The sequence below is a fragment of the Dipodomys spectabilis genome, unplaced genomic scaffold (assembly GCF_019054845.1).
Source record: "Dipodomys spectabilis isolate Male_0828 unplaced genomic scaffold, ASM1905484v1 ptg000024l, whole genome shotgun sequence".
Taxonomy (NCBI): Eukaryota; Metazoa; Chordata; class Mammalia; order Rodentia; family Heteromyidae; genus Dipodomys; species Dipodomys spectabilis.
In genome coordinates this window covers 16,348,835-16,369,359 of record NW_024870701.1, presented here as the reverse complement: position 1 = coordinate 16,369,359, position 20,525 = coordinate 16,348,835, and the positions used below count along the sequence as shown (strand labels likewise).

The following is a 20,525-nucleotide window of genomic DNA, read 5'->3' as shown; positions in this document are numbered from 1 at the left end:
ACACACCACACACCACACACACACACACACACACACACACACACACACACACACACACACACACACACACACTTAGCATCACCCCGTCACTCCTTCACTGGTACCAAAAATTAAAGACTGCTTTCTCTGAAGTGGCTGAGCAGACACATACCCTGTGTCTGGTCAGCCTTTACTGCCTGACACTGAACCTCTTCTCTTTCTTCCTACTTCTCACCCTGTCTGCCTTTCTCTCTGCATCTTGTCGCCATCGCTGTCTCTCGCCTCTTCCCCTTGGCCCTCCAGCAGCCGCCTACCCTGCTGCCTATGGTCAGATAAGCCAGGCATTTCCTCAGCCACCACCAATGATTCCCCAGCAACAGAGAGAAGGTGAGTCATGGTCCCTCCCCTTCCTCTCTCCCTAAAGAGATTGTCTGTTGAGCCTCTGGCCTCCCGTGGGCCTCTGGCAAGGGCCTTGGTTAGAAAGACAACCCTGTCTCTGTGTATGTGGAGGTGGATGGGACAGGGCAGCAGGGTGGTAAGATATGCTTCTATCCTGTCCATACATAGAGGGATGCACCTTGTAGGTAGCTTTGTAAACCAGAGTGGTGACCTAGCCTAGGAGCAGGAGACAGGACAGATTGCCGTCCATCACTCACATAGCAGCTTTCCTATGTAGTTCCATCATTTACCACTGGTCTGACACAGCACACATGCCAGTATCTTGGCTAGGGTTACATTCCTTCCTTAGCAAGCCTTTGAATCAGCCTTTAAATAGAACCCAACAGAGGTTATGCAGGTATTAACTGGTAGGGGCCTTTCTCCTGCCCCAGGGAGTCCTCAGCTTTAGGGAGGACATAGAAGCCCATTCTGTGTGTTCCCAGACAGTGAGAACACAGCTGGGAGATGAGTCTCCAACCATGTGGGTGCTTTAGTGGCATATTCACAGCCTGATATCTGTGGGTGTGGGTGAGGGAAACTAGTTCATCCTGGAAGAGATATTGTGCCCTCCATGTAGAGTAGACAGACAGGTGAAGCTCCTTGTCTCTTGGGCAGATCAAGGCATGGGGGTGGGGGCGACATGGTGCAGGTCTAGTAAAGAGTACATACGTACTGAACACCACATCTAGTATGTGAGCATAAACAGGAAGGAAAGCTCCATTAGCTTGGGCGGCAGGGACCACATAATGGTTTTTAGCACCCTTTTATCCCAAGGCTCAGAATCAAGAAGACCAGAGACTGGATGAACAAGTTTTTTTTCCCCCTTGGCCCAAAGGACTTGCCCACAGAGAGCTGAGCTTGAGGAATTGGAACACTAACAAAATCCTGTCTTCTTTACCTCCAACAATACCCTGAAGTCTGTTCTAGGGGCCCTCATGGCAGGGAGTTAGAGTGATCTCCAGTTGCTATAGTCCCTGCATCAGACCATTCCAGAGCTGTGGGATATAGATTACTTGGAAGGAACCTTGGCTATGTTGTAGTCCAACCCCTTTTGATGAGACAGAATCCTAGCAGGTCCTAGTACCTGCATAGCCAAGAGCCAGGATTTTGCAACCAACATTTGATCGAACATCCAGCTTGCTCTCCTCCTTCCCAGATGACCCTAGATACATCACCCACTTTAGCCTTTGTGTTCTCACTGTCTCCCCAGAAGGGCACTTCCCTAGGGACTGCTCTGCCACTGCCGTCCTTGATTCGAGCCATCGTCAATCAGGGTGGCACCCAGTGTTGCTGGTACAGGCCTAGAGCCAAGAGCTATGTTTACAAACCCTGCTACTTTTTTTTTTTGTCGGTCCTGGGGCTTGAACTCTGGGCCTGGGCGCTGTCCCTCAGCTCTTCAGCTCAAGGCGAGCGCTCTACCACTTGAGCTACAGCACCACTTCCAGTTTTCTGGTGGTTTTTTTATTGGAGATAGGAGTCTCACGGTCTTTCCTGCCCGGGCTGGCTTTGAACCGCGATCCTCAGATCTCAGCCTCCTGAGTAGCTAGGATTACAGGCGTGAGCCACCAGCGCCCAGCAGCCCTGCTACTTTTGTCATCTGTTGGTCATCCAGCTGACCACAATCAGCTTCCTGCATCACCCTGTAGGCTCATGAGTCTTTAAATACCATCACCACACCCCTACACAGCTTTAGGTCAGTACCACACTGACCCAACATACCTGGCATCTCCCACTGCTGATCCCCAGCCACTTTCTGCTCCTCCTCTGTACCTTATGCATGTAGCTCTCACCGCTTTCTCACTTTTACCATCTCTGAGAAGCTTAAGCCACACCTTCTCCCATGCCCCGCTACAAAACCAGACCCTTTGGGACAGCCCCCACTCCTAGGGTAGAGGATCTCCCGTGACTGTCTTCCATTCTCTCTGGCCATGATGAGTAAGCTGAACTCCCCCAGGGGAGCAGAGGTTGTGGAGGGGCTGGGGCTGAATTCAGAGACTAAAGGAATTGAGCAGCGTACGTGGGAGAGATCATGGTACTGGGAATGGGTTGCTGGCGAAGGCTGAGGTGGGCCTAGAAGAAGGAAGCCTCAGCACATAGAGTTGGGGAGGCAGGCATTCCAGAAGGGGGACACCAAGAGCAAAGGATGCTGCTAAACATAAGGTGAGCCTGGGACTCGGGAGACAGGCAGAAAGGTAGGTTGGAGCAAGACCAGAGCTGGGTCCCATGATGTTTTCTAAGGCCTGGATGGGAAAGAAGACTGTATTTCCCTAGCTCTCCCAAATAGTTGTCTTTTTAATATCATAGTCACTTTCCCTTCTGAGGACAGCAACTGAATATCAGAATGCACTGGGTACTGGGGATGACTCTTGTTCCAGCTCCTTCTCTTGGAGCTGAGTCTGAAAACCACCAGATGCCTGAGTCTTCCTCCACTCCTTAGGCCACCTGCTCCACAGATGGGACAAGGTTGCCCTCAGGGAAGGCTATAGCTCCAGCTCTGCCTAAGACTGCTATATGGTCAGGGTAATCGCTTTCTGTCTCTAAAGATCTGTGTCACCTAGGATTGGACCTGACTGATCTGTAAAGTCATGATGGTCCTATCTGATATTCTGTTTTCTGTGGATGAAGGCTGGGCATATCAGCTCACAGTTGACAGCAGAAGGCTGAAGGACTGTCCTGGTAGCTCAGCCTCACAATACAGAGATGGGACTAAGCCCAAGGATCTGTTTCTGAGGACTTCCTGTGTCTAATGAGAGAACAGATAAACATGCTCAGGAAGCAGCTTGTAGAACTTGAACATGTAATGAGGATTCCAAGTCCCAGCTGGGCATCAGCACAAGGTGGAACCATCAGGGAAGCCCTGAGGAATGAGAAGCAGGACATGGGCTGGAGGAGGAAATGCACTTGTTCTAGGGAGTGGCCTGTTTTGTTGGAGAGAAAAATCTTCCTGATAGGGTGAAAGCCTCAACTCCACAGAGGATGGAAGATGGATTCTGGGGACCTAGAAGGGAGAAGCCAGGAGTATTCTCAGGGAGAGAGGTGCTGGGGACAATACGCGTGGGAATCCTGGAGGAGGTGGGGCTTGGAGCTTCAAATGGTTCCTGCCCCAAAGGTGCTCCCACACAGCTGATGCCCATCAAGAGGTGCACTCACATGGTATGCACCGGACAGAACATGGCATAGCTGGAAGGGACAGGGTGAAGGGAGGGTACGCCTGCGCCTGGTTTTGAATGCGCCGTCCACTGGCAAAGTACTTGGGGTGGTAAGAGGATGCGCATAGGAACCGTGGAGGCCAGCAGTTCAGCAGGTGGCTTTGGTGGGCAGGAGAGTCTTCCATAGGTTGTGGACCTCTAGGGGGCCAAGTTAAAAGGAGGATGGGAAAGGGGAGAGAGAAGAGAAAGACGAGGACAGAGGGAATCCACAGTGAGCTGTCTGCCATAAAGCTAGGTTCTCTGGTGGCCTGGCTAGTCCCAGAGACCCATTGTGTTTGGATCTGGCTGCAAAATCCATACATAGGGCCACATTGGTGCTGTACAGCCTTCACTTACATTCAGGCCATCGCTCACGTAACTGTGAGTCACTTCAAAGGTTAAATGATATGTGGCAGGGGCTATGCAGACTGCAAGAAATATGCCAGGCATCTTGGGAAATTTTCCATGTTACAGAGTAAAACCAGAGCATTTTGACCATTTAAAAAGAAACATAAAGCTCTGGGCAAAAATTCCAGAAATCCAAAGGCCTCTACAAAGTACAGGGACTCTAAAGGGCTGAGATTTATGACAGATTGGGAGAAAGAGAGAAAGACAGATAGACACACAGACAGACAGACAGACAGACAGACAGGCAGACAGGCAGGCAGGCAGGCAGGCAGAGAAAGAAAGCGAAGGGCGCACCTTATGGAGATGACAGACAGGGTTTATATTCTGGCTTCCCTCTCTGCACTGCATCTTCTGGCACATGACAACCTCTCTGGGCCTCAAGTCTCCCCATCTGTGTACTGTAGATGAGAATCATTAAGCAATAGGATTGCTGAAGGATGAGGTGAATTAACACACATATAAAGTGCTTAGAACAGCCTGACATGCTGTAAAAGTATTTTTCATGCTGTAAAAGTGGCAGGGCTATTGTAAAGGAGTGGAGAAGCTTGTGTAAGGTGAGGCTCTAGGGGGGCCGAGCTAACTATGGAGCCTCTATTGAAAGCCCTTCCTGTACCGCCTCCTGGAGAAGCAGCATAAATCTTGCTTTCTGCCTTCAACACTAGAGAGAGAGAGTGGGAGGTTCAGGGCAAGGATTTCATGGCTAAATGCGAAGAGCTACAGGCCTGGAAGGCAGGGGGCCTGGCCACTTGAGGCCAAGCCTGCAGGAAGCAGAAGGTGAATTAGTTCACAAGGGCAGGATAATTCCCTTCTCAGGGCCATTCCCTCCAGGAGGAGGCCCCGCAGCCTCTCTAAACCCCTCCTTCAGCACCTCATTTCCAAAGCTACAGCTGATCATGTTCACCCCATTCTCTCATTGCCTCTGCCCCTGGAACCCCTGAGCTTCCAGGCTGCCTGTTACTGCAGAAAAGGTGACTGAGACACAGAGAGGTTCTGTGACCTGCCCCAGAGCAGACTTGGGACTCAATAACTCCCACTCTTCAGGGCTAGCCCTTGGATCTTGAGTGGAACCCCCTCCTAACCTTGCCCCACCCTCCCTGCTGCGCTGCCTAACTCGCTCACCTCTCCTCTGTCTCTCTCTTCCCCCACCCTGCCATCCCTCCTCCCTGCCCACCCCCTCCCCTCACCGCAGGGCCCGAGGGCTGTAACCTGTTCATCTACCATCTGCCCCAGGAGTTTGGGGACGCTGAGCTGATGCAGATGTTCCTCCCTTTCGGTAATGTCATCTCCTCGAAAGTGTTTGTGGATCGGGCGACTAACCAAAGTAAATGCTTTGGTGGGTAAAGATAACAAACCAGCAATCAGCTTCACCTAGGACAGGGGCTGCTCGCACCAACTTACAGGTGTCCAACCACTTCTCGCCTGCTCCTTTCTCATCGCCCTCGGGTGCTCTCTGGGCCCAACCTCCATCTCTCACCTATCTCTCTCTTTTCTGCTGTTCCTTTTGCTTCTCGGCTTTCCCTGCCACCCCCTCCCCCACCCTCCCTGGCTTTCACTTCCCACATCCCAGCCAAGACATCAGCTTCCTGTTCCAGTCCAAAGGTCTATTCCAGCCAGCTGAGGAAGGGAAGGGGCCATTTTGGGTAGGGGTGGGAGGGACTTTAGGCATAACCCAGAGCCCCTTTCCTCTCACTGTCAGAGTGGATGGCTTCAGCTTGCTCACTGTAAAACCTGGTGATTCCTAACCCCCAGGGGTAGATAGCCTTTCAGAAGTTGCCCCTTCGTCCTCTCTCTGTTCTGCCACTCACTCTCTGTCTAGCCAAACCCCTTTCTCCCAGGCCACCAGAGCTGAGCATTGTTGAGAGGGAGCTGGTCCCCACCTTCAGGAAGTCTAAGCTCTGAGCTCATATGGAAACCACAGCTACTAATAAGCAGTAAGCTCTGCCCAGCACCAAGGAATGAAGCAGTAAGGAAGACAGAGGAAGAACAGAAAATCTAAAATGGGAGGCTGGAATGAGAAAAGATAAGGACTGAGGACAAAAGGCAGCAGGAGGCTTCCTGGAGAGAGGAGGGCTTACAAGACACCATGAAGGAGGGTCTGAAATGGGAGTGCCTTGGCGGTTCTTATGAAGAGAGTTTACATGGTGTGGTAGGTTATAGAATATGGTAGGAGAATGGAAACAAACTGACGGGAAATTTGTCTGGTGATAGGGTATTAGATGGGAGAGAGAAGACTTGGGAGCGTTCAAGTCTTCTTGTTATTGGAAAAATAAAGGCTGCCCAGCTAAATCTGAATTGCATAGAACAGGTAATTTTTTTTCAAATTGTATGTTCCAAACACATGTGATCCTATGTAATGTTGGGAATATACTTGTACTGAAAAACAACAACAACAACAACAGGATCCACTATTCATCTGAAATTCACATTGCCCTGGGCACCTGATTTTTTTTTTTCATTTGCAAAATCTAGCAGCCTTATCCAAGAATCTCTAAGCTTCAAGGAATCCTCCTCTTCCCCTGCCCCAAATGTCAAAAACCTTCCTCTGTCTCCCCCTCCCTTGGTCCCTCTCCATCCTCTTCAGGTCCACTTGTGAGTTCCTAAGGACAGAGGAGTGTAGTCCCCATGGAACCACATGTGGGAACAGAGCTGAGTCTTCCAGAATGCTGCTTAGAACTTGTATTTGCCAGAGAGCCCAGGTCATAACTTGAGGGTGGTGAAGTAAGAAGATACAGAGGGGAGAAGCACCAGGAAGCACATGTTAAGGAGTTTCTTGATTGAAGAACAGCTTTCCAGACCCATGAAGGTTTTGAGGATTGAGGGTGTGTCCTTTGTAGTCAACATCTTAGAATCAACGTTCCCTCCTCCCTCACAGCTACACCAGATGTCACAGGATTGTGGTCCAACCATGACATAGAGTTGCCCCAGCCACTCATTTCTTTTGCATGGACACAGAGCAAAAGACAGGGGTGCACATCTCACTGTACGACTGGTAGTTCTCCTTATGAGTTCAGATGATGTATACAAAAACAAACTGCAAGTCAGTGGCATACGTTCTTCAAGTAAATCTCAAACGCTATGTAAACAAGAAGAAAACTGCTCAGAACCAAGGAAGCCCTGGGCCATCTGGGTTCAGTTAGGATTTGTCAACAGCCACATCCTATTTGGACACATTGGAGCTGTCCCATAGGTACTACCTGCCCTGAGCATTACCAGCCAAAGCCACTGGCCCACTTACATTCTTCAGAACCAAAATTGTTTTCCTGTATTTTATAGACTTGTCTCCTCTGCACCTCTTCTCTCTCTCCCTTTCTCTCTCCCATTCTCTCTCCCTCTCCCTCCATCCCCCCTCCCTCCCTCCTTCTTACTCTAAGACCTGCCCAGCCAGGTTGCTCTTTCTTAAGCCACTTGAGTCCCTTCACTCATTCCAGCAGTGGGAGCCTTTAGCCACTTTCTCAGATACCCATAGTGTGACCCTTAGCATCCATGCTCAATGTAGGCAATTCATTAAATACTCAGCTTAGTGTCCTCATTCATGAAACAAAATATTAACAGTCACTCTTAGGAGATATTATAAAGGTTCCATGAGATGGTCTTGACAGGGCAGACCTTCTAGATGTGCAATTGTCCCTTTTCTTCTGAGGGCTATTTTACTTTATTTTCCCATATATAAATGTGGTACTGTGGTAAAGAGGACTCCTCAGAGATTCCATTACACATGGCCTTACATCAGCATCCATATAAATGTGTAAACAGAACACTAGAGGTATTTGTGAGGATATGTTCCTGTGATGGGCATTGGGCTGGGGGGATATTAGGAGGCTTCCCTTAGGGCATCTGGAAGGCAGGAACTTCTCAAAGGTGGGATAAGAATGGAACAGGGAGCTCTGAAGGATGGAAAACAGCCCTGAGAACAGTGTACATGGGGAGCTAGTAGTCACAGCTCTGACTACAGGGGCCCGAGTCTTCAGGCAGACACTTCTTGGCTCTTCCCTTTTTGCCAAGTGATGAAACTGGTGAGGAAGGAACATTCTCCTGAGCCCAGAATCCTCCCCAGCTCCAAGGTTTCTGAGAAGTTGGTCATGACCTCCTCTACCTGCCCCCCTTCCATGCCTCCCTTTTGCCTTGCTCCAGGCAAGATCCCATCACCTCTTTTATCTCTCTTCCTTCTCCTCTCTGCTTTGCTTGCTTTCCTTCCAAAAGAGCTGCTAAACCCAGGTGTTGAAGTAGAGTTGGTGCCTGTGGTGCCAGTGTGCGAGCAGAGGAATGAGAGGTACAACTTGTACCTAGAGCCAGGCTATGTTGTCCTGGCAGGAACAGAAGCTTTAGTTTGCCCACTCTCCTTAAGTCTGGCATAGAGCAGTATAAAAAGACACACTCTCTTCTGAAAACTGCTTTGGTATGCTAAGCACTTGACTTTAGTCATCAGACACAGGTCAGTGGAGGGAGATGGGAGAGAGGGGAGGAGGGGAGTTGGTGGATGACTGGAGGCTGATCACAAACTACAGGTGATCCTACATCTTTCTTGTTCACTCTGGTATAATTGATTTATACAGATGTTGGTTTCATTGATCTGGGCTCATGGGTCCATATGTGTGCGAATGAGATATGTACACGTACATCCTCTTCCTCTATCTTTGATGGTGCATGGCTGCCTGAGCAATTGAGCACAGAAAGGAGAGAAGAGAAAAAGAAAAGGGGCAAATGGAGGCAGTGTTTGGGGTGGGGGTAAAAAGAGAGAAAGAGCCACTAGGTGGGGAGAGTGAGAAAAGTGTGTTCTGTTTTGGAATAAAGTCTCAGGCAAGGCTAGGCTTCCACAGACAACCAAGAAAACAGCTTGACCCAGGACGGGAGCCCACAGCCATCTCTGTGGCGTGCTCCAGAGACAGTGAGTGAGCAACTCACCAAGCTGGGCTTCACATCGTTTGCTTTTAAGGTTTTTTTTTTTTTTTAACTTGGTAAGTTTTTTGTTTTTTGAGGCTACACATATTTTTCAGGATCGAACTCTACAAGAAAGTCTTCTGAACTTGAGTGAATTCAAGGAAGTATTAGATAAAGACAGAACTATAAAAGTTTATTTCCTGGAGACACTTGGGGGCAAGAGGGGATGTTTCTATTTCATGTTTCTTGAATTGGCCCAAAGGGGGCCTGGCTAGACACCTACCCGAGCGTAGAAATCCCCGCTGCACAGATCAAGGAGAGAAATAGAGAAGCCTCCGTGTGGTCTCCACCAGGAGATGCTGTCAAAGTTTCCCCAAATAGGCTTCCAAACCGGCTTTCTGGTTAGGACCCCTGCCACCGGGCTTTGTTTAGGCCGGGGGGCGGGGTGGGGGGGCTGGAGGAGTGGAGGTGTGCAGAGCCCCGCTGTAGTCCCCGGTTCTCTAAGATGGCTTTCGACGGATTCTGACGCCTGCGATCACTGTGGGGGCTCAGGGAAATCCTCTGGCGCGGGGAGAGCGCGCCTGCTCGCAGGGCTGGGACGTGTCCACTCGCGGAAGAGGGGCTGCCCACCGCTGCTGGGGGACCCGGCGGCGGGTTGGGAAGCGTTGGTCTGGCTTCTCGGGGGGGTCGGTCGGCCGGGATTCTGGCCGGGCAGCCTCAGCCTCGCGCAGGACCGGGAGTGGGGGCGCAGGGGCGGCGAGGCCGCTGGGCCACACTGGCGAGGGGGGGCGGCCGGAAACGGCGGTGGAGAGCTTTTCTCCGCGGTGCCTCCCCTCCCGTCCCCTCGCACTCCTCTCTCTCCCCAGGCCGGCACCCCGTGCCCTCTCGCTGCCAGGCCCCCTCCTGTCAGGGAGGACAGTGTCCAATAAACTCCTCCACCCGCAGGTGTGTCCGCCCTCTCCCACCGAAGGAGAGGGCCGAGGTGGCGGGGCCGGCCGGGGTGGGGGGCGGGCACCTCTCCGAGCCCCGCCGAGGACGCGGGCACCCAGGTGTGGCCGGGCAGCCGGGGCCTCCAGAACGCCCAGCCCGGGGAGGGGCCCTCGCACGCGGGCGGAGGGAGGGCGCGGGGCGCGGGCGCGAGCCCCCGCGGGGCGCTGAGGCTGGGCCGGGGGAGGAGCCTCGGGGCCTGGGGGAGGAGCCGTGAGCCCCGTCCCGCCCCCGCCCGGCCTCCTCCCCACCAATCCCTCCCCACCGGGAGTGGTCCCGAGCGGCCCCGTGGAAACCCAGGCCCTCGTCCCTCGTGTCTCGCCAGGCTTCGTGAGCTTCGACAACCCAGCCAGCGCGCAGACCGCCATCCAGGCCATGAACGGCTTCCAGATCGGCATGAAGAGGCTCAAGGTGCAGCTGAAGCGGCCCAAAGACGCCAATCGCCCTTACTGAGCGCCGGCGGGAGCGTCCCCCGGGGGAGACCAGGACTCGCACAGGTAACCGGGGGCGGCCAGTGCGTGGGGACGGGAGGTTGGAGAGAGGACATCGGACGGACCCGCCGCATTCTAGGGCCTCCTTGGGCCCAACGCTCACTTGTGTCTTGGACCCGATGCGCCCTGCTCAACCTGCCTCCCCCAACCCCCCATGCCCAGAGCCCATAGGACAGGCGCAGAGCTGTGGTCATCCTGGCAGAAATGGGCATGGCGGTTCCCCTGTCCCTGGACCACTTAGTATCCGGGAGTTGGCTATTAAGTGAGGGGGCCGTCTGAAAAGCAAGGTCAGCCCTGGGCCTGTCCCTCCAAGTCACCATATAGCGTTCTGTTGGCCAGAGACCTTGGGATGGAAGGCAGATGGCAAGCTCAGTTCCTGCAGGGGGGTTAGTCACATGTTGGAGCCTCCTCCTCCCAGACTCTCTGGCCTTCCCCAGTTCTTCCAGGAGGGTCGACCCTTCACATTGCCATAGCTCAGTCAGGACAGGAGAGGCAGGATATTTGGAAACAACAGACAGGGCAAAAGGTAGGGAGCAGAGAGGGCCTAGCCCTGGGATCCTTCACCTGCTCCTGTTAGTGGGTCATAATGAGTAGACAATCCTGTCTTCTTCTCAGGCAGGGAATTTGATGGAGGAAGCCAGACACTCCTAGTCAAACCAAGTGTTTTTCTCGACACAGCGTCCTGTGAAAGGGGTGGAGAGAGATGTCAGACCAGGTCTGAAGACTACCTTTGGGCTCTTCCTGCTCATTTATTCAGCAGTATGGCGCCTTGAGTACTGTTGGGCCCTCAGAACAGAATGGCCAACATTGAGAAGGAGGAGACAGAAAGAACACTACCTAGTATGTTAGAATTGTTGGCTACAGTTAAATCAGGTAGAGTTGTCAAAGCCAGTCTCCTTGAGAGATTGAAATCTGAGCAAAGACTTGAGAAGGTGATGAAAGGCCAGTGTACAGGCCCCAAGGCAAGCAAGCACATGGGCAGTGAGTCCACGGAGCAGCAGTGGCTGAGTCACTGGAGGGCCCCTTGGGCTGAGAGGCATAGGAGACCTGGGATGGAGGAGAACCACAGAGGGATAGAGGAGGGTTTGGGTCCTACAGGCTGTGTATAGACTTGAATCTCCAAAGCAGGATTAGGCATGGGGAAATTCTGAGAGAAGACTGCTTTTAGTAGGCTTGCTCGGAATGTTGTATTGATATTGGTCTATAAGGTCTGAAGCAAAGATCTACTGCATTGAGCTCTCAGTGAGAGAGCAGGCCATGGGGAGTAAAGGATTTGATGTCTTAGATGTGCTTTGAGGGCAGCACCATGGATGTCTGGATTCCCTGAACGAATTCAAATGAATTAGGAAGGGTACAAGGGAAAGAGGAGCCTAGGATGACTCCTAGCTTTTGGTCCACATGTCTGGAAGAGTAAAATACCTAGGAGAAAGATCAGGCATGTGAGTTAGAAATTCAAATGCAGGCCTGGAGTCTTCAGCATCTTGTTCTCTCCATAAATCCTACCCTCACCTTACTGAGACACCAGTGGAAGACCCTCTCTCCATTCACTGAGAAGTAGCAACACTCACCACCATTAAGAACTGCTGCTCTGCAAGCCTGGAAGAGAAAAATTGGACTCTGGCCTCCTAATTTCCCAGTTCTTCCCACTTCTAGCTTGTGGGAAGCTCCACACATACATGTTGGTTCAGAGTTCTGGCACCTTCTGTGCCAGCCCTGGCTCTCAGCACTGGGGATGCAATGCTGAGTGGATCACACCATGGAGCTTCTAGCTCTGTGCACACAGTTACCAGGAAGTAGCCAGGAAGTGGGTACGTTTCCATAGAAGGAGATGGATGGTTCCATCACACAATTCTTTCTGCATATGTGAACCCTTTTCCTTGAACAAGAGTAGCTCTGTTTCAAGCGTGACCTGAGTCAAAATGCTTACCCCTCTGGACTTCCACTTCCTTATCCATAAACCCATGGTATTGAAGTCAGAGGATTTAAAGGAAGCACATAGTAGTTGTGCCTGGAGAATCGCAGGGGTCCCAATGACTGTTCTTGATAGTAGCTCAGATGTCTTTGCCTCCATGGCCCAAGCAACAGTAGAACCTCTTTAAGTCAGAGCAATTCCCAGATGAAGGATTGCTGTTGCATTGATTGGAATCTAAAATACGAAGTAGCTTCTAGGGTAGATCCAGCTGGTACTCAGAAATGGGATGAGGGCTTAGGAGGTATAGCTTAAAAAGCAGGGTAGATTCTTATACTATGGAATTCAAAGTCCAGAAAGAAAAGAACTATAGACCTCCACAGGTACTTGCCTAGTACAGGCACCACTCTTGACAGGTAACAGCTGTGAAGACATAAATTAGCTGTGACCACCTCTCAACTGGCTAGTGTCAGCATTCCCATTTTTTCACAGAGTCCAGAAGGGTCAAGTGACTTGTCCCTCAGCTAGTAAGTGGTAGAGCCAAGTTTTGAAAGCAGTAGCCCAGTTCCCTTCAAGTGAGTAGAATGAGAAGCCCCAGCTCCCCCATGCCACCCCAACCCTCCTATACCCCAGTGTCGTGAATTTCAGAGAGTATATGACACCTCACTTCTCCAGAGTCAGCAGTTGACAGTCTCTTTCCTCCTAAACCAGTCTTTCAAAACTCCTCGGTGTTTTGCTTAGATAGCACTTAACCAATGCTGCCTTCAACCTTCCCAGCCTAAGGCTAAGGAAGCTGTAGTTGCAGGAGGAGATGGGGACTTCTCAGGCAGCCTCTGGGACTGCAGTGAGAAGTGGACCTTCTTGGGCTGCCAGCCAGGGAGAAAATGGCACCAAAAAGCAGGCCAATGAAGGGTGATTATAAATGATTGAAGCCTCAGTTGGCGTCACATGCTCAGGAAGGCCTGAGCAGGAATAGAAGGGACCAGCCATTGCTGGGAGCAAAGAGGTAGCAAGGAGGGGATCTCCGGGCTGAGGTAGCCACCTACAGTGGTGTCCAAGCTTTGTGTCCAAGTTAAAACATCATGAAGTAGACTAGGGAAGGAGAGGGGCCCCATCTAGCTAGCCATTGGGAACACAGTTGGGGTCCATTCCATAGACTTAGATCACAGCTGTAGAGGGATTAGGGCTGGAGTCAGTGAAGCTCTCCTTCCTCACTTGTTTCCTCCCTTTTGTGCTGCCACCACCCTTCTAGCTGCTTGAGCTCATTGTCTTATACCACAATGAGAGTTTCTCCAAGAAACGTTTACTGGGAAACTAAGGAAGGAAACAGGAGCAGAATGAGTGGGCAAAAAAAGTAGATCATGACCAGATCCACAGCCAGCAGGCAGAACAGTCCTACCTGGCCCTGCCCAGATCAGAATTGTCTTGGGATCCCTTTGTCCTGAATTGATTCCACTTGGTCCACTTTCCTGAGCTGGAGCTTCCAAGACATGATCTCAGCTCCCCTATGCTGCTCAATGATATTGTGTTCATCTCCAGTGCTGTGCTCTGTGAGGTGCACCAGAGAATGGCCAGGCAAGACTCATTCCTGTAGACAGAGATTCACCTGGCCTAAAGGAAGATAGCTCTGTGTGTGTGTGTGTGTGTATGTGTGTGTGTGTGTGTGTGTGAGAGAGAGAGAGAGAGAGAGAGAGAGAGAGAGAGAGAGAGATTGAGAGAGCACAGCTGGACAGGTACTGCATGGGAGGCTGCATTGTGTGAGTGTGTGTGAGAAGAGGATGTGTATGAGGAAGTGTGTACAACTGAACTTTAGGAAGAGAGGCTGTGTATATCCACATTTGAGTCCCTGTGCCCAGATCAGTGCTTGGCACTGAAGGGAAGCTGGGCTGAAAGCTAGAGGAGGAGGAGGAGAGAGGTCAAGGAGGGTAGGATGGAGGGAATGACTGAGATCCCCTGGGACTAGTGTGGAGGAGAAGGAGGAGAATCCCCATGGTGTCCCTTCATTGCAGTTGCCAGAGCTGACACCTGATGGCAATACAGGCCTTAGTTCTTAGGCTTCTCCTCATGCCCGAGGTACAGAGCAACCAGGCATCCTGGGTGAGCCTAGGAGCTTCTGTGAGGATTAGCAGTGCAGAGGGGAGTGACATTTGGGACTTGGTAAGCATGTGACAGGCCCTGGTCTGAAAGAGAGCAGATGCTGGGAGAACACAGAAAGCAGCTTGCATGGGGAGGCAGGGCAAGGGGCTGAGGAGGGAAGAAAGGAGGGAGGCCGGGCAATACCTCTGTAAAAGCTGAGCTGGAGGCTGGGCATAGGGCTCAGCTATTATGCAATTTATCCACTGTGACAGCGTACGATTTGAGGGTGCCCATTCATCTTCCCAAGGGGGAAAATCCTGACAGACCATAGTATGTAGAGGCCTGTGGGACTAGAAACCACCAATAAACCAAGGGCAGGTAGGGTTTTGAGGAGCAGAGAGCAAGTTCACAGATAAGCAAGAGGGAGGAGGATGGAGCTGGGGACCCTAAATCCCAGGGGCAGAACATAGGGCTAGGAAATGGGGGAGTGGGACAGAATGTAACCCAAAATGGAGCAATTTGAAGATACTCATGGAGAAGGAAGCTCGTTCTCCATCATGAGGACTCCTCCAGTTACGAAGGCAGTTGAGATGCAGCAGCTGGGGGAACAGGATAGTCTACAGAGCTGTGGCTAGTGGGGTATAAGGGGGTAAGAGGTAGAAGACAAGTGGGGAGAGAAGGCTCAACAGAGGCACCGAGAGCTGCAGGAGCTGGAGATGCAGGATTTCTGCACTGCCCTCTGGCGGGCGCACCCTGCAGTGGCTCTTTTATGGCTGTCTTATGAAGCCTTTGCAAGGCTTCATGGAACCAGAACCAGCCTCAGTCAGTTTGGCCACCTGGAGAGCAAAAACAAAGTATGTGAGGGGGTCATGAAAGGAACTCAGCAGTGTCCCAAGCATGTTTGTAGAATGCCAAGAATATCGATGTCATTTACCTCTAAATCTCAAAAGGAATGGAAGCTTTCGTTTTCTGAAGGTTCTAAGGAAAGAAGTATGAACCTGGGGAAGGTGGAGGGCCATAAAATCTGACCATGTCTTTGGGTGTCTTTGCCATCTAGGGATATCCTTCCCTAGGCTCAGGGCAAGGTGGGACCCCAGGTGGTAGGGACAAGCTGCCGTGTAGTATCTGCCCTTAGCCAGCATATGACCTGTCCATCCAATAAGGGCCACCCAGCCAGCCACCCCTGCTAGGTCCTCAAGCTGTAGCCACAGCAAACAGGAGGTGAGGAGAGCTTGGAACCTGGGGAGACAGAATCAAGGGTGTTAATACAGTGAGCTTGCTCCCTGAGATCTGCTTGCCAGCCATGGTGGTTTGAGGGGCTGTTTTGATTTTTCCTGGCTCACTCACCAAACCGCCATGCCCCCTCCTCTTCCCAGCGCATGAGGGATGCCCTGAGGGTCCCCGTGCGAGGCTCTGCTCCTGTTCACAGTGTATCATGTGTCTGCATAAACAGCCGTGTGTGTGTGTGTGTGTGTATGTGCGTGTGTGTTGATGTGCCCATGTCGTCTGTCTGCTGGCTTCCTCCATCCTTTGAGTTCTTTTCAGTTCCCTTATGATTTGACTGCTGTTCTCTCATCCAAGCTTTTGGATTGATGCTGTGGTCTGGTGCTGTATAAATATTTTTCCTTTTAATTTTGTTTTAACTTCTTCCTTGCCCTTCTTCACCCTCAACCCCCTCTCCTGTCCCCACACTCCCAACCCCCCCCCAACCCTCCCTTGTCTCCCTTCCCGCCCACACTCTCTTGTCCTCTCTCTCTCTCTCTCTCTCTACATATATAAATATATATATATAAATCTTTTCTTCTTTTGTCATTCAATCAAATTCCAACAACCCAACCAGGGCCAGTCAAATCCACCACAGTCTCGCGCTGAGCTAGGAATAAAGTTCACGTAATCACATGAGAGTGGAGAAAAGTCCCCCATCCGTAAGTTCAAATCAACTCAAAGTTCACAGTGTGACATGATGGCGTCATGTAACAAGGCTAAGAATCGGTTGCATGACACTTGCCGTCAAGTTTCGTGGAGGTGCTGTGATTGGAGCGTTTTTCTTGGATGTCGTATCCGTTGATGATTGGCCAGTCATGATCACACGTGCATTTTCTTGACTTTTGTGCTGCCACGATTTTTTGCTGTGCTCATTTTCGTTTCGTTCTTGGTGCTTGCAGTGGTTTTACTTTCTGTTGTTTGGTTTTTCTTGTTCAGCGTTTTTTTATGCTTCTCTAGATGTCACATAGAGAAAAAAAAACAAAACAAAAAGAACAAAAAAATTAGTACAAATAAAGATGAATTCCTGAATTACAAAATATGGGATCATTTAACTATGCAAACCAGTTTCATTTTTTTTCTTAAAAATAAGGAAAACATCTTAAAAATATCTATGCGTGGTTGATTTACTTGCACTTGAAAATATTGTGATTTTATTTTTTTTCTAGAAATTTGGGGGCCTTTTTCAATTGACACTTTCCTAGGTCTGGTCTTTTTTCCAGTTAGGCTATTTTAAATCTCATCTCAAAAGAAAATATGAAAACCAAAACTAAAATGTTTACAGTAACAAAATGATTTTTAAAAATTCTATGCCAAAAAAAAACTAGAGTCCAAAGCCAGAGGCCTCTGAAAGAGAGCCCTGGAAACAATTGCCTTAAGGTTTGTATTGTAGCCACTTCTACTAAATTCAGTGTGGGGTGGGGGCAAGGGGGACCGGGAGTCTGGGAGGGCTTTTTTGGTTGGTCCGGAAGGAATACTAGTAACAAAAGCAAAAATGCACCTTTTTGTTTACAACTGAAAAAGGGTCCTTGACAAGTGTTTTTCTTTTTTAATTTTATTATTATTTTATTTGGTGTTGTAATTGTTTAGACTGCTGTGTACGGTTTGCTGTTTGTTGAATCAACAGTGTGAAAACCTGCCAGCATGGATTGATATACGCATGACGTTGTCCCCCTCAACTGGGGGCTTTGCAGTTCTAACTTTCTTGATGTAACAAGTCACCTCATGTATAAGTGGAAGCTGCTTGCTAGAATGGAGATGAGTCTCATTTGTTAACTCACAATGATGAAGCATTCGCCTTCTGATTCTAGTCAGATCATGATTTTCTTCCTTTAAAGCCAAACAAAACAAAAAAGCCACCATTCAAAACGAAAATCAAGAACTATCTGAGTTAATTGATTTTAGTTTGATAATTAAATCTATTCTGACCTTTTTTTAGGTGGTCCCATCCATTCCTTGGAAGTTCTGAATTTCCTCTAAATTCCCTGGCATGTATGAGAAAAGTATTATGTATGTGTGTATGTGTGTATTATGTGCATATGCATACACACATACCCATGTATATCCACATATGTGCAGGTGAATATTCTACACATATATCCAGATATACATATATATACACAGCCTCGCAAATAGTAACTGACCTTGGGAAAGAAGTGGTTGGCTAGCAACTGGGCAAGGATTCTGCAAAATTCAACTTACAGCTCTGTCTTCCTTCTTTTCCTCTAGCTGGGGGAGGGGTGGGTAAACTGCTAGATTTTTGCTATCTTGTTTGCTAGGCTTCTGTATACATATAGTATCTGGGCTAGATCCCTCAAGGACATGTTTAATTATGAATTCATACCCCCACTCCCAAATTCTACCCTTAGTTCTAGCTGTCCCTCAATTCACACTCTAAAGACATCCAAGTTGAGAGCTCTCCCACCTTCTAAACTTCAGCTACAACCATCACCATCAGGCCGCCCAGTGTTTTCTCACTTTAAATAGAAGAGCGAATTTCTTTTGACTGTATCATGATCATGACTAATTCTCATACTGGTCTCTCCTTCCTTCCCACCATCCCCCAGAGTTCCCATCCTACCCCGAGGCAGGTTCCTATTGGTGTTTGGATGCATTTTGTGTTTTCCTTTTTGGCTTAATCAGCCCTGATTTTCTTCGTTTTAGGGCAGGATGCTGAACGGGCTACATTAAAAAAAAAACAAACCTCTCTCTCTCTCTATTTATAAATGAGAACTGTTGGATGACACCTTTGACATATCAGCCAATATCAATCAAGCTGAAGACTCCAGACTCTCTGTGAGACTGTAAAATTTCTTCAAGGAAAGTATAGCATCTGTGGAGTTCAGAGGGCACGTGTTTGGGGGAAAAAATATACATGACTTAAAGAAGATGATGAGGAAGAAAAATGAGGGGAACAAACTTACAAAAAAAAAAAGGCAACTTTAACACAAAATAACGACTGGATGGGGAGGCTGAAGGGCTGGGCACTTGGGAGGAGACGCTGCTGCTGACCAATCCTGGGGCATTTCCAGCCCATGGGCCCCTGAGGCGGGCGGGGCCAGGCGCGTAGCTGGGGCCTGGTCCCCAGGGGGCGGCTGGGAGGCCGCACTGAGCATCTCTATCTGTCATTCCTTTAGCTATTTAGGGACCAAAGGACCAAACTTTTTATTGCAGATGTGTAGCTCTATGTCAAATAGAGGGGAATGGAGAACTACCTCCTTCCTGCCTCCTGCTGTTCTTGAAACAGCTTAGAGCGATTCTATGAAAAAAAAAATGTAATAAAAATTTAAAAAAATACAAAAAAATACAAAAAAATGAAAAAATAATGCTTCAATGCTTTTAAAACAGCAAGATAATAGTTCTTTGATACTTTGAGAGGCGCTTTGATTACCCTCATTGAAGTCTATGACACTTTCCTATGGTTTTCTGTATTATATGTCTGGATGGAGCTGTTGAGACGAACAGATTGGTGGATATTTGGGGGAAAGCAACCACAACAACAACAACAGAAAAACAAACAAACAAACATTAAAACTCGTTAACCATGAAGTGCGAGAAAACAAGGAGGGGAACAAAGGGACTTCCGAGACAAGGTAATTGTTGTGAAACGTCTGTAAATGCTTCTAACTCTTCCCCCCCTCTTAAAAATCATAATAGTTGTACAGAATTTTAAAAAAAGGAAAAGTTTAAAAATACCTATATAATAGAAGAAAAAAATTAGAGGAGAGCAAAAAAAAAAATTAAAAAAGGAAAAAAAAAACTATAGACGTTAGCGTTACTGCTAAAATCCCAGATGTTGTAGGACTGTACTTTTGTAGAGTTTAGACTGAGCATCAATCCCTTCTCCCCGCGAGTGCTGTCGGACGCCGTCGTCTCCGAGGGCCAGGCCGGACTCCTCTCCCAGACCCGACCTGCGGGCTTCCGATGGCCCACCGCGGTGACCGGCCAGGACGCGCGCCCGCCGCCAGGACGCGCCCACCGCCTCCACCAGCCGTCGTCGGTCCGCGCCTCTCGCTTCGCTCTGGGAGCCGCGCGTGCGCGCTGGCTCGCTCTCTGCAAGCCCTGGACACCTCCCGCTTCACTCGCCTTCATGCTTGTTCCAGAGACTTTCCGGGCCAGGGAGAACTGGGAACTTTCATCTTTAAACAACTAGAACACACACACACACACACACACACACGCACACGCACGCACACAGAAAAAAAAAGAGAGAGAAACATAAACAATCTTTGAAGAATTTCTGAAACTGTTTACAAGGAATTTTGAAAAACAGGGATGTTTAAATGATGCCGGCTCTGTTTTTCTGTAAATAAATTTGCATATTTTGTAGGACTTTTAATTGTAATGATAGAGAAAAAAAAACAAGGAACTATTTAATGAAAGCACGATATTTATCTTTGGTAAATGACTTTAGAGCAGTTAAAGACATTGCTTAAAAAATCTCAGAATCAGAAAAAAAAACACTGAGTTATTTAAGAACACATATATTTTAAAGTATAACATATTTATTATAATTTATTTGGGAAGACTTGTGTTGGCACCTCTGCCTTGATAACTTCTTATTGATGTCTTGTTCATCAGGAGGCCTGGGGGGGAGGGGCTCTTGGACTTACCATGTTCTTTTGTTTTTTGTTTGTTTGTTTCCTTTAGAACAAATTTCCAGTTCCTCTCAGGCCTCTTGCTTTTTCCTTTTTTTTTTTTCTGATCGTTTTTCTTTACTTTTTAAAAAGAATTTCTTTTCTTGACTCCTCCTTTTAGGATGTCCAGATGTTGTACAAAAAAAAAATTCCAAACAGCTGCAGTTCAGTACAACTGCTCTTTTCACACCCAACTCCCTAAAACTCCTTGTAACCTTCTGTAACTATTGGATGACGCTTTCTCCAGCTTAGCCCTAAATAAAGCACAGTT

General features: G+C 49.1%; 1 protein-coding gene across 50 annotated transcripts in view; it reads left to right on the top strand.

Moving 5' to 3' along the window:
• Celf4 (CUGBP Elav-like family member 4) overlaps positions 1-18,308 on the top strand; it is a 274,062-nt gene extending 255,754 nt beyond the window's left edge. For 9 of the 50 annotated variants that reach the window (XM_042675079.1, XM_042675077.1, XM_042675082.1 and 6 more), the window contains exons 10-12: positions 283-366; positions 5,203-5,286; positions 10,204-10,331. In XM_042675079.1, coding sequence (XP_042531013.1) covers positions 283-366; positions 5,203-5,286; positions 10,204-10,331 — 296 coding nt within the window. Of the gene's footprint in view, positions 1-282; positions 367-5,202; positions 5,347-9,757; positions 9,837-10,203; positions 10,376-16,194; positions 16,249-18,281 lie in introns of those variants that run through there. The other 41 variants (XM_042675053.1, XM_042675048.1, XM_042675044.1 and 38 more) reach the window with 11 other exon arrangements.
• Positions 18,309-20,525: the final 2,217 nt, after the last annotated feature.